General features: G+C 42.4%; 1 protein-coding gene across 3 annotated transcripts in view; it reads right to left on the bottom strand.

The window, feature by feature from the left end:
• The window catches only part of Khdrbs3 (KH RNA binding domain containing, signal transduction associated 3), a 157,394-nt gene that overhangs the window by 71,737 nt on the left and 70,993 nt on the right, over window positions 1-14,664 (bottom strand). For all 3 annotated transcript variants that reach the window (XR_007236515.3, XM_048457213.3, XM_048457214.3), the window contains exons 3-4: window positions 10,147-10,263; window positions 6,317-6,463 (exon numbers count right to left, since the gene is read on the bottom strand). Coding sequence is in view for 2 of the 3 variants with exons in the window: in XM_048457213.3 (XP_048313170.2) it covers window positions 6,317-6,463; window positions 10,147-10,263 (264 nt within the window). In the remaining variant the exon portion in view is untranslated. The remainder of the gene's footprint in view (window positions 1-6,316; window positions 6,464-10,146; window positions 10,264-14,664) is intronic.

The following is a 14,664-nucleotide window of genomic DNA, read 5'->3' as shown; positions in this document are numbered from 1 at the left end:
ATGGATGGAGAAAGCGTACATGGACTCCATCTCAGTGAGAGAGAGGGAAAGACAGTCAAGAGGCAAAGTGAAGGCAGGAGTGTTTCCTGACATTTGGCTACAAAGTGGTACTCACTGACACAAGGCTTCACAGTTCAGAAAGTGCAGGGGGACTTCAAACTGGAAAACCATGAGCATACATCGGTGTGGAGGGGGAATTCAGGTGTGCCCTGAAGTATTTTTAAGCTGAGTTAAAAATCTGAAATAAACAGTACATTTACAACCAAAACTATGTCTTTTCTCCTTGGCTTTCCCCAAGCACAAAGCAAAAAACAGCAGGTACCATGGGATAGGAAGAATGCCATGAGTACCGCCAAGAAGAAAGCTACGGAAACCAGCTGGGGGGGGGGGGGGACACTGAAATGAAAACCACTGCGACTGTGGACGGGGGCGGGGCTACACACAGAAATCCTCTCCCAGACCTATCTGTGCCTCAGAGCGGCCATCCGCATCTTTCCATTGTTCCCAACTGTCTAAAATAAGACTGCTAATATCCTATCAGGCATTTTGCTAAAAACGTGTGAAGATTAATAAATAATTTGCAAAGCACATTCTAAATAAAATGTGCTAGAAAAATGCTAATACTAGCCCTGTGGAAAATTGTTGGGAGGTGTGATAGTTGTAGATGGCTAAAAATAGATCTGATTAAAAGATCATGACTGAAACACTGTTTAGACATCAGTAAAAATTTGAAAACGTCAGGTTAAAATCATTTGCCCAAAGTAAGCTTAAATGTTTATAAGAGTCCACATTAAACATTAGCTTTGCAAAACTATTTTAAAATACAGATACTAAATGAATGGATGTACGACTATGTGGTTTTTTAAGGCAGTTTAAAAAAATTTGGTTGGTTTACACTTGTAATATCAGATGGGCAGGTGTGACAGAGACATCAGTGATGGTTTATGGACTCACAACTTTAACTCTCCAGGGGGAAATAAAACCACTGAGCCATTTACATGTGCATCACTAGTCAAGAGTAGAAAGGGGCTGGAACTATAGTCCCCTCCCCCTCTCTGTGTCCGGTCATATGTGCACATGACTTTTCGACCCAGTGAATTTCGTGTGTTATGTGCGCCTGGATAGTGGGGAAAGTTTCTATGTGCTCATTAAAAGTACCGCTACAGCACTGACTGGAGGGCTGCCAGCCCTCGGGCCTGATGACCTGAGTTCAAACCCTGGAACCCGCACCTGGTGGGAGGAGAGAAATGATTCTCACAAGTTGTCCTATGACACTCACAGGCTGAAGCATGTGCACTGCACCGCAGCAACAGTAACACTGGGATTCAGTGTCTTCTCAGACAAAGAAAAATACTGTTCATAATTATTTCCCAAAATGCCACAATATTTATGTTTAAGGTTTTCTTGGGATCATTGCTGATATTGTAACTTTAGGAAATAACTTTAACTCTCATTATTTGAGGACCAGCTAAATAAATTTTGAAATGTGCACACAATATAATACAAATATAAAAAAACAGTATCATGAAGCTTCACTGAAACAAATACACAAAATCACATAAATTTGAAGAAACAAAAAATAATGAGTAGAGATGGTATATTTTAGATACTGAGGAAAATGTCTCTATGAAGAACAGTGCAAGTAAAACAGCTCAAAGACACCATCTAAGGAGCCATACGTTAAGATGAAAATACAATAAAATCACTCATGAAAAATCGCTAGATTGCAGGTGAGGAAAGTAGAGTCTGAGACATTTCTGCCTGGGGATGACATCACTCCTCCACTTAAGCTGGAGCATGAAGAATCCGTAGATAGCTTTGAAGAGGAGATGCCTCACTTACTCTGGAATAAAGGGTAAAGCACCCTTGCCAGCAGTAACATGGCCACTGTAGTCAAAACTTCAATAGTAAATAAATAAGGAAGAACAACAGATCAGCAAGCCTCATATGGCCACCTTCAGAGGCAACACACTGGCTCACCAGGGGTAACAAAATAGAGCCCAGGAAAGAGCCAGGCAAGACTTTGATAAGTTCTTGTGCACACTTGCCTCACAGCGAGTCTGTGCAGAGGAGATATCAAGGACTCCCAGCAGGAAGGAAATGCAAGGTAGACATGCAAATGGACCATGCTGGATTCCATAAAGCATAGAAACAGGAAAATCAGTTTAAAACAGGCTCTGAGCACACATCCCTTGGCCAACCATTGGTGTCAACTAAGGCACGTAGGCACAGCATGTTCTCTTCTGGAGGGACAAAAAAAAAAAAAAAAAATTAAAAAAAAGAGAGAAAGACATAAACACACTTAAAAGCATGAAGGGCGTAGAGCCCATGGATTTAGTTCAACATAATTATAGGAGAAATGGAAGACAGAATGCCAGCAGCAGCAGCTTTTTGGAAGCGAAGCACACAAAATTCAGATTTTCTGTGGCACGTTATCTAAACTCAAAAACAACAGATAAAGAGACATGCAAAGAAAATGTGAACAATTCTTATAGAAAAAAAAGCAGGCAAAACAAACTGTAAAAGAAGAGATGAAAAAGTAAAACCACTGCTGCCAATCCCCAGAGAAGCTGCTCAGCGGAACTGGAATAGTGCAACTAGGGAAACTGAAAGCAGGCCATTTAAATAACCCCACCCGAACAACAGAAAGGGAGAAGAAAAACAAGTCTGCAGTTACAGGACAGGAACAGGCAATCCAACATGGATCTATGGGTAGGTCATTCAGGGTGAAGCAGGGAAAGAAAAGCTCAAAGAAATAACACCTGAAAACATCCCACATGTAAAGAAAAATATAAACTTACAGATCTATGGAGCTTACCCATCACAATCATGACAGACATGTGATAGTCACAATGTTCAAAGGCAAACTGTACACACAGTAAAAGAACAAGGTATCAAGGACAGAAGCAAAGTGACTCCTGGAAGTAAGGGGCCACAAATCATACAGAGGAATGGCCAAAGAACTGTGGGCACAAACTGCCAACCAAGATTTATAAAGCCTACTCTTCACCATGTAGGGCAGGTAAACTCACTCTCAGAAAATCGAAAAGAAAGCAGGTCTACTTTATCAGAAAGACTAAAGTTAGTTCTTCAAACTCAAACCTAAGGCAGCTCCATTCTCACACAAAGTAATACTGGAAAGGACAAGGGTAAAAGCACTTCCAATCAGCCAGTCTTTCCTGGTTACTTTAACAAACTAACAGTAAGCCACATTTTGCCAACAAGTGAAGCGGATAATATATGAAGCTGGAGTGAACGCAAACTTGACCTCATAGATTGAGCAGTGTGATGTGCTACTATCAGAATAAAGGAGGAAAAACTACAGGATCTTTTGATCTCAGTAGCAGTGGACGGAAGACTGGGGAGTAGGGTGATGGTGGGTGACACACACAGACAAAAGACACTAAGGAAAATATCACAGGCACCTGGAATGCCAGAAGTGATCTTCAGTAACAGTGTAATAGGTATGTCACAGAATCCGAATAATTCAGTTAACTAGAATTTTATTTCATTGCCCTGTATTTTTTAATGCCTCTATTTTTTCAAAACACTCTTGAGAAATAGTAAAACTACCCAGCAAGGTCAAAAAGCAAAATCAATATGAAGACCAACTGTATCTATAAATAAATGTTCCATTCCCAACACTATCAAGAAACATAAAATATTTGGAAATGAGGCTAGAGAAATGGCTCAGCAATTTGAGTATTTGTTGTTCTTGCAGGGGACCAGGTTTGATTCTCATCACCTACACAAAAACTCACAACCTTCTGTAACTGGAATTCCAGAGGACCCAACACCCTCTTCTGGCTTCTGTGAGCACTGGTGTAGGAGGGTCTTCTTTCTATGTGTTGCTTTCATTGGTTGAATGAAGAAAACTGCCTTGGCCTTTTGATAGGGCAAAACTTAGATAGGCAGAGTAGACAGAGCAGAATGCTGGGAGAAGGAAGGCAGGGGCAGAGAGCCGCCTGCCATGAAGCTGCCAGGTCAGACATGATGAATCTTTCCCGGTAAGTCACAAGCTCGTGGTAACATACAGATTATTAGAAATGGATTGAATCAAGATGTGAGAGTTAGCCAATAAGAGGCTAGAACTAATGGGCCAGGCAGTATTTAAATGAATACAATTTGTGTGTTGTTATTTCAGGGTATAAGCAAGCTAGCCAGGCGGCCAGGAGTCGGGTGGTGGGAAGCAGCCCTCCACTCCTTTTACAACAGGGCACCACACACATATAATACACAGACATGCAGGCAAAACACTCATACACATAAAATAAAAGTAAATCTTTCTGTTAATATTTGGACAAGGTTTTTACAAAATAAGGCAGGCTGTACTCTGAAAAAAGCCATAAAATACTTCTAACTTTAAAGAATACTGTTTTTGAAAATGAGAAGTACTTCACATTTATAGAAGAAGACACAAAGTTAAAAAATTTTCCAACTCATCTACAGATTCAACAAAACATCTAGCAGAATCCTTACTAAATGCTGTAGAAGATGGAAGCTGATCCTAAAGCAAACTTGAAAATTCAAAGGAGCCCAGACAACTGTGAGAAAGGACAACAAACCAGGGTGCCTGTCACACCTGCACTGGGGAGAGGACACAACTTACATCACAGAGACAGAGGGTTTGGGGTAACCTGGGCTAACCTTACTGAGCGATTTAAAAAAAAAAAAAGGAGGAAATCAAAATAAAGTTGGACAATTACATAGCCAGACTCCAAAGTTCATAGAAAAGATGAAGGAAAAGTGTGTAACTGGATTAACTGGATTGGGGTAGGCTGACTATAAATCAATGGGGCAGAACTGAGAGTCCCAAATACAAATCATGCTAGGCCATTCAACAGAGGAACAACAGAAAAAGTCAAATTTAGATTCTAATCTCACACCATACACAAAAACCCAATACAAAGTGATTTAAATGGGAAAAAAAATCTTAAGAGGTGTTTTTGTTTGGTTCTGTTTTGTTTTTTGGACAGCATGTTGCTATGTAATCCTTGCCGGCCTGGAAATTGGTATAAAGGTCAGGCTGGAGATGAACTAACAGAGACCTTCCTGCCACCCAAGTGAAGAGTTTAAAGGGGTATACCATCACAGCTGGCAAAACGATCCTTAAATGAAATACTATTAAACATGTATAAAGAGATAGCAGAAGATACTAGTAACTTGGCTTTGACAGACAGTTTTTTAGCCAGCCCAGATTCCGGGTTAGAAAAGACCCTACTCCTGATGGAGGCCTACAAAGGCCATGAGACGCACCAACGCCGCCATGTACGGAAGGTCTGCCCTATGTGCCAGAGCTGATGAGACGCACCAACGCCGCCATGTACGGAAGGTCTGCCCTATGTGCCAGAGCTGATGAGACGCACCAACGCCGCCATGTACGGAAGGTCTGCCCTATGTGCCAGAGCTGCAGCTTTTGTCATCCATGTGAGTAGACAGCTCCCAGTGGCCTCTGTCAAACGACAAACTCTGGAGGGAGGGACTCTCATCATTGGCTTACAAGTGTCTCCCACTTCAACATAAATGTAATAGTTGGTTCCCTGATAACATTGATGAACATGATCCACGCTGGATGTAAGTCAATCTTCCAGCAGAGCCCAGCACTACTCAGTACAGTCTCACTGCAGACAGTTGCCTGGCAGATGCAGTGGCTTCTCTGAAGCATTTGTCCATAGAGACAAAAAGTTTAGCTTCTCATGAGCACACAAAAGGCTCTTTTCATGGCTAGCGAAGGTAGGGATACATTCTGCTACAGAGAGGGAACGAGCAGTCTCCGACTACAATATTCCCTTTAATTCATCACTTCATGGCAGTGCCTGAAAAGTTCCCCAACAGAGCACACGCCTGGAAGCCCTTGTGCTCTGAGCATCAGCATAGGCATGCCTGCATGCTACACTCAACTATCCACTTTCTTCCCCTAAATGACAAATTCCTAGGGAAAAGGGACTGCTTTTATTTAAGTCCGCATGACCCATATCACTCACAGGCTAGGCATAGGAAGGACATTAATGACTAAGGGACAGCATGGAATTCATGCGGCATTTTCAGGATCACATAAAAACTAACCTTGGAGTCCCAAAATCTGAATTAATGATTCTGCTCTTTCAATATTTTAGTCTAATAAACTTGATGGCAGTATTTGTCTAAAATTCCACTGTTTTAAAAAGAAGCACCGTGAGGTCTACAATACAAGACATATAGGAAGCTCGTAAGAGTTGCTACACCAGTAGCAACTAGGAATCAGATCATCAGGGCTTTGGGAAAGACACAACCACCACCTTAAGATACAAGTCAATGATCAGTGGAAAGTACTGACAGGGATGAGGAACTTCTTGATCTCTTCCAATGCGTGTCCCATCCGGGCATAAGCTTCCGCGGGCGGCGCGAACACCTCGATGAGCACGTGCAAGTCGTCATTGAGGTGGAAGTACTTCGCTTCTCCACTTTTCCTCAGCTCTTCCTCCTAAAGAAAATCCCGTTTAAAATGTGACATGTTGAAACAGGAAAAACTAAGCACAACAAAAATTGCCCAAACGCATTTGACACATGCAACAAATAGCACCCCAGGATGGTTATAAACTACACCTTTAATCCCATGTTCCCCTGATGCCGCCCCTAGGGAATCATCTGTCCTTGCCACCTGCTGACTCTTGTGCTCCTGCCTGCCCCATTATCCACCCTAGCTACGTACAAACCTCTGTTCTACCTGGCTAAGTGCCCAGCTCACTTCTGCACTATCGATGCTCGTTGTATAATGGAGGCTAACACCAAGCTTTACCACAATTCAAAACATCCAAAAATGTTTCAACCTCACTTCATTCTTTCTGGTTTTCTCTCATTAGCAGGCGACTGACAGACAGCAGACCCTGTGTCCCCGTCTTGCCGGATGATGTATGGATTATGTTTTCATTTTTGTCCCCAAATTCAGCTGGATTGTGAAGGATGTCGTGTGACTTGACTCATCACTGTGCAATCCAGAGTGAGTTCCAAAAAGTTGCCCCATGACTTCATAATGAAGGGAAGTGTGCTGCTTGCGGAAGGATGCAGATTTGACTGCATGATGTTGGGCAGGTGCTTTATCTTCTCAGGAAGGATTTTAACATGGGGCAGCCCTAGTAGATTGTCACCTCATGGGTCTGCTGAAGTCAGACTCCTCAGGATAGCATCCAGCGTGCTATCTACAGCAGGACACACCTATGACACAGGTGATATAACTGGCACCAATGAAGGCCCAACAGAGCACAGTACCACAGCAATTACAGGAGGGCAGCCACTGGCAGGTGTCAGCCTGACTGTAGCTTCAGGAGTGTAGCAAATAAATGAACGTAATGAGTTCTTATTATATTTGCTATAGTAGAATTTAATGTGATTTTTTTTTCAAGTAAGAGTTTTAAAACTAAGAAAGAGCTATCTCCTCAGAAACAAACATGATTAACTGAGAATTTATGCAGGCTAGAGTTAAACTACTAAAAAGATCAAGTGCAATCAATAGCCAAGCGTTCCAGCAGGGAAGAGTTGGCTCCAGGCCAGCAAATGGGATACTGATGGTGCACACCTAAAGGGAAACCTGTTACTTAAACTATCAGCTGCAGTTGCTTTTGGTGAAATGTTTGTGAAAGTTTAACTGATGGACCACATGGTGGAGGAAGTAAGCATGGCAAGAAGGAGGAAGAGAAAGCTTTGAAAGAGTAAATACAGCATAGAGCTTGCTACGGTTTGGATCTTGGGTATCCCTCACAAGTCCAAGTCCTCAGAAAGGTGACTGGGAGAGGTGGCATGGAGGCAAGATCTTCACATCACAGGAAGTGTGCCTTGGAAGAAATAGCAGGTACCACTCCCATCCTCTCTTGTGCTTCCTGGCCATAAGTGGGTGTTTTTGCTGGTCTACACTCCACACATGATATGTAGTCATGTTATAGATCCCCAAACAATGAGATCAACCCATCATAGGGTGGTACCCCAAAACAGGCAAGAATAAGCCCTTCCTCTTTTGTAAGCTGGTTATTTCAAGTGTTTGCTACTGTGATAGCAAGCTGCAAGCTAATACAGATGAGCCAGAAGTGCCCATGGAGGTTTTAGTGCACATAGCCAAAAAAGGGTACTATATCCAACACAAAGATACACAGTTCAGTCTCTATGAGATTTGGGTTGATAGCTGGATACCAGTATAACCTGAGAACTGTATTGGGAGCATTTGAACAGAGATTCAAAATAAATACCCAGATGTCAAAACAAAACTGAGTCTTTCTCACCCAAGATGTCTATCTAGTTAGGATCTTCATTGCCTGAACCATGGAGGAGCTCCTTGAAAGGAGACCATACTTGTCAAGGTTATTTCTCCCTCTTGTTACTTCCCAGCCCATGCTCACACTCCTGACTGATCCCTGAGTCTAGACGAATGGGGTACAGGTATATGATGATAGTCACATTCCTTGCCTTCCCAGGATCTGGAACATTTTTCTAGAGGAATGGGATGAGGATGTGATGTAATAAGAAAAAAAAATCTCTGAAGAGATTGAGAATTAGCAGACCCGACTCTTAACTCTGCTCTCCTAAGAGCCACCATGCACAGTAGGGCTCATGAAATCAAAGGACAAAGACTTCTGGTTGTATTCCACCAACAACAGGTGGGTGGAGCAGAAAATTTACAATATATTCTCCTCATCTAGTTACTCTGTGGCTTGACAGATTGATCAGGAAATGCAGAACCACCAACATATTTGGTGACAGATCCAAGTGGGCAGAGACGGAAACAGGAGAACTGCCGAGCGGGTGGGACATGCTCTGGGACAGAGGTCTGAGCTTGTAAACAGGGTACCTGTACAGCAAATGCAGGGCAGACACTCAGTAACGGGCATCATGAGGAACTACAGGGGCATATGTCTTGGTGCTCCCTTCTCCAGACAGTTCAGTGCTGCTCAGGTAATACACAAAGCCACTAGAGTGACAGGGCTGGGGTTATTCGTTATTTCGCAACACAGATTCCTCGTTCTTGGGGATGACTGGTTACTGTCATTTTAAGGTGTCAAATACGCCAGCAGCAGAGAACACCTGCAGCATTATTAGACAGAATAATCTGAAAGGATCGCAAAACTCTGATAGCAAGCTGGTGGTGTTAGGATCCCATTTACTGCATGGACAGCCAGGCACAAACTATGACTGTGACTGCGTATACAAGCATAACTGGGCGGGAGCTGCCGTCCTCACTTCCCACACCTGCTGACGCGTGATGACAACAGGCCCACTAGGTTAGCTTCACACTGACGCTGGAAACACCGAATTTCTACTCAAACTTTTTGAGGTCCTGGAACCTCTATCTTAAACTTGGTATGAGTCTGATAGACATGTTTTTCACTTCCATTAGTGCTGCTTTCAGAGCCGCAAGGCTTCACTGTGTTGACCTAACAATGTAACTGATTCTTCTGAGTAATCCAGAGACTGGCCTAAGTTCCCAAGCCTTGGTTTTATTACAGGTACAGCAAAGAAAATAATATCATCTTTCATATTTCCTAAGTACAATATGGAGTAAAGGCAGATTTCTTATATTAGGAAAACTACATTCAGATGCACATGTCTTGTTAAGAGGCAACACTTACTTTATTTGAGTAACTTTACATCTAAAACTCATTGTTTAACGTTTCAGAGTGGGTAATTCTGGAACGTGGACTTGGTGATGTAAATCTCTACCAGTAAGAGATGTGACAACAGAGAATGATGCCAGAGGCACTAGTATGTGAAAATCCCTCTCAGAAGTTAAAGAAGTTAAATAGAGTAACTCAGTAATTTTTAACTTCTCAAACAGGGCATATAACACAAATATTTCTATGTAGAACAAATAATTTTTAGAATGTGAAGCAATTATTAAACCTTAAAGCCATCTTTTTGACATGCTGCATTCAGAATGAAAACTGTAAGCATGAGTCTTAAATAGTCACAAGTAGTAAGATACTATGTGTTTTGGAACTGGCAGAGAAACTTAACCTTCTACAGAGCATCAAAATATATCATCTTATACAACATTTTCCCATAATTCCATTTGAGCTTCTACTTAGCTCTTAGATGCTAGGCATTAACATTAACACAACAGGTGACAGACAGACATGACAAACATAATAGTAGGTCTCCATTGTCTATGATCAATATTACCTTTGCCTTGTCTCTCATGGAACCTTTTCCAAGGATGGACATTTTTGTCAACGTTTCTTCTTGTAAGCGCTTCAGAGAATTGCCACGTGGACCCAAAAGCTTCCCCACAAAGTTGAACTAGGAAAAACAAACAGGCCATATTTGTAATATTCAAATCTTAAAGTCGTTTACCAGCCTTGAACATTAGGAAACACTGCCGAACACCACTTATCACTACAATCATTACCTTCCTGCTACATAAATCATACTGTGATGTTTTCCACAAACCACATAAAGTGATACCAAAGATGTAAGGTTTAAAAAGGACCTTTTGAACTAACCATTTCAGTGACAGCGGTAATTATGAATTTCCTATCAACCACAAACAGAATTAGGATTAAACATCCAGGTGAGAAAAACGGTCCTGGAAAGGGACCCATGGGTTCCCGGGTTTGTCAGCACTTAGAGTTTGTTCACCCAATGAATGGACTAACCAGGTGAGTTCTCAATGACTGACAGAGGAGTCTCAACAGAGTAAGCCTCTCCCAGAGTAAGCAGCTGTGAGAATTCAGGAATCATGGAATCGGAAAGCTATGGTTTCTAACTGGACAAGCAGGGAAGAAGAGAGTTAGTTACTGCACACAGGCTCTGAGTTTAGACTGTTGTGGTATGCACTGGGAAAGCATCCTTCCTCTCTGTCCTTGGTTCACTCTCCTGTGCAAAGGACAAGAGGAAAGGAGCCATTCTCCTGGGGTCACAGAGGACTGGGTGGTTTGGTGAGAATCAATCATTCTGACATACTTAGCATATAACACACATGCAAGAAACACCTTGAACAAAGGCGTGCTAATGAGAAATGTGGAGTAAGTTTCTAAAGCTTTTCCATAATTGAGACAAATTACAAATATTTGTGTCGCCAGCCAGAAACTCAAGCAGCTCACCATTTCTCTTTGGTAAGAATTCTGAGACCACACTCAGGACACTGACTGCCGTCTTAGTGATCTATGCCAAGGCTGTTGCTGTCTTACGGGAGGAACAAAACTCTGCAGCTGATCTAACTATGGCAGTTCAAGTGACTTCCTTGAAATTAGAAAACTTCTAAAGTTGAAATGGCATTTTTCAGACTTATTTTTAATTTTATCGGTCTTCATAATTCAGTTTCATCTTCACATGGAATTATTCCTTACATTTGAAATTTAAGTATGTTTTGAAAATATAAAAATCAAATACAGTTTAAACTTTCAAATAAATCACATGGCAGGAGTGATCAGCCTCCTGACCCATTTGTGTCTGTCTGTTCTTGCCATTCACTCTGCATCATCTTCTTACAAGTTTCGACTGTTTGGACAGTGAACCCCTGAGCTGAATCTCTAAGTTTAGACAGCGGATCCCCTGAGCTGGATCTCTAAGTTTAGACAGCGGATCCCCTGAGCTGGATCTCTAAGTTTAGACAGCAGATCTCCTGAGCTGGACCTCCAAGTTTCTATTATTTTTTCTGATTTGCCCTTTTGAGGAATGTAACTATCTTTCTTGCATAATGTTGATTCTTTGATTTCCTTTATAGAAAGTCCAATTAATAAACAAGGTTTTCTCCTTTGAATTATTTTTGATTTTCACAATCCCTCACTCACCCATTTCAAATCCATGAACTCTACTTATTGTTACACCCACCATCCATACACACGTGTGCACACACACAATCTGCTGAGTCCATTTGAAACTGCTCATATGTACATGTGTGAAGAATGTATTGAGAGCTGACGACTTGGGATTGGATAACCTACCTTCTCCTTCACCACAGGAGACGGACTCTTCCTCTCCCAGTAGCCACTGACAGCCTGTATTTATTTCTTCATCTGGGGGTGGAACCTTGTGGAATTTTCCCAGTGCAGGATAGCATGTTAATGGGCACTGTCATTTTTCAAGTCTTGTTTACCCAGCCATTTTGTTACTATTCCAAATGTGCAGCTTCCCTGTCATGTCTATAAAACACTGTCTCACAGATAAGTCCTGGTCCACCCCATCTTCCTTCATGTCCCCTGAGCATTAAGAAGAGAAGCTGCAGTACAGGTGTGCCAGCTGAAGCTGGGTTCTCACAGTCATTTACTCCCTCCATCTTGACCAGTTGTGGATCTCTGTAGAGGCACCCATGTACTGCAAAAGGCTTCTTAGTTGAGGGGTGAGAACCATGTATGTATGGGTGTACGGATAAGTATTTAAGATGCAGTTAGAAGTTATACTGGCTTGTTTAGAAACGCGGGTAGCAGCAGGTCCTCCTCTAGGGTCCATGACTGCACCAGCCATGGGTAAGAGCTGGGTAGGGTTACAGTAACAAGCAACAATTACTTCCTATGTTGAGTCTAACTGGATAGCTTTGATTACCCTGAAGATATGTCACCATGTCACCATAGAATCACTGGAGGCAACTTTTTGGCAAACCATCACTTGAGTCTCAGGCTTTACAGCTGGGGAGAACTATGCGTCATGATTCTCCCTTGGCAGCTGGTGAAGCTAGCTCCTCTGATAGTGTGGGAGCCAGTCCTTAGGGAGCAGGCTGCCACATTAGTTTTAACTTTGCCTAAAGTGTGTGGTGTCTTCAGCCATAGGGTACAAGTTAAGGGAGGTAACCAAGAGCTAAGACAATGGTCTCTATTACTTCTGGAGTCTCTGGGACTCCCTGGACAAACAATTAGAGGCTTCCCTTGCCTGACACTGGGGTCTTTGTTAGATGGTCTACACCTCCTGGGGGAACACTGGCACCCTGTGTGGTGGGATACCATTGAAATTACACAAATATGTGTGCACAAACACACTGTATGAAAGTATGCATACATACATGTGTATATGTTTGTGTGGGAGTGTGTCTGGATGTATATATTTTAAAGACCATAAAACATCTTCTATGGATTCCCTCTCCTCCCTCCATGTACTTTCCAACTACCTTCCTATCCCTCCCTCTGTATTACCTGCCTCCTTGACCACAATGAAGCCCCCTACCACAGTTTTCCCCTTCACAGCACCCTTGCCCCACTATTCTCCATCTTTTCAGCCCCGATCATGGTCCCATTCTATTTTCCTGGCTTCGTCAGTTACTCCAGGTGACATCTAAAGATTTGGAGCCAAAACTACAAGTAAGAACTAATGTATTTCAGCATTTATTTCTCCATTAAGTCAACGTGTATTGAATAATTTCATTTGTTCATCTGCATTAAAAATGAAATTGCTATCATTTCTAGAAGCAATGATTCCTTTACACACACACACACACACACACACACACACACACACACACACACACACACACAGAGGAACAGGCAAAATTCTGCAACTGCCAGGATGGCAAATGGACATGGAAAGTGTTTCTGTACACAGAGTGCATATGAGCTGCAATAATCATGATTTTCACTGGCGAAGACTAGCTGCCCTTCTAGATAAGTGATCTGAAACTGTGCCCTGGGGACAATCAAAACAAAACTTCAAAAGCACATAGGGCTTCTGTTAGGAGGCTTCCCTTGTTTGGGTACTCACCAAGAGTTGACTAGCCCACATGGATGCTTTACTGACTGTAAGTCAACACTGAGAACTGACTTTGACTGCCTTGCTCTCAGTTGCAAAGCATTCTTCTTCAGAGTCCCAAGCCCAACAAGGGGTACTACCTCTCTGTCCCTCAGTGGCTCAAGCCTCCAGACTGACTTTCCCTGTGGGTCCTGGCCTTCTGTGTGCACTCATCTATTTACAATGCCTGTGCAGGGAGCATACTAACTGTTTAAGGAACTAATTAATTAAATGCTAGAAAGCTTACGCTGGAATATGCTTAAGTAAGTCTGTTCATTTTTCTTCAGTTCTACATTGACTAGCCATCTTCTGGCTATCTCCTCTCAGACACACTGACTAGAGGCCCTTTCTCTACATCTTCTCTACTTCCTTCCACCAACAGAGAGTTGAGCATAGCATGTCTCTGACTAGACCACAGTGGTACCACTCTTCTTAGAACCTATGACCTCATGTTTTGCATTCTCTGTGAATGTTTATGTCCTAACGTTAGCATTCTCCCTCACAGAGTCATCAAAGCTGAGCCACCATGCCTCAACACAGCCCATGCAGCTTGGCTGGAGAGAGCTGGAGAGAAAGTTACTCTGTCGCTGACAACAGAAAAAAATAGCTGTTTGCTACAAATTATATATCCCACAAAACTCTAGCCCACAGCATCCCTGGGGACACAAAGAAAGCCACGATACTCAGGCAACTGTGATAGCATGATGGCATAATTCAGTCACTGACAAATAAAGACTGATGTTTTCTTGAAGGATAAGTCTGTTCCCAGAGCCCATAGGGAAAGAAGGTGAGAATACTTAAGCCGCAATTCTCTAGTGAACTGGGAGAAGCAGCAAACAGTCACTCCTGAAATACACCCAGAACCATCTAACCCATCATTCACCTCTAGGAAGAAGGGCAAAAAAATTGTCTAAGTGCCAAGTGAGAAACAAAAGCAGTCCAGAGTCCTGATTTCAGTATTGAGGTCTGCTCAATGAAAACTGA

The sequence above is a fragment of the Myodes glareolus genome, chromosome 19, assembly GCF_982192425.1.
Source record: "Myodes glareolus chromosome 19, mMyoGla1.1, whole genome shotgun sequence".
Lineage (NCBI taxonomy): Eukaryota > Metazoa > Chordata > Mammalia > Rodentia > Cricetidae > Myodes > Myodes glareolus.
This window is presented reverse-complemented; position numbering and strand designations above follow the sequence as displayed.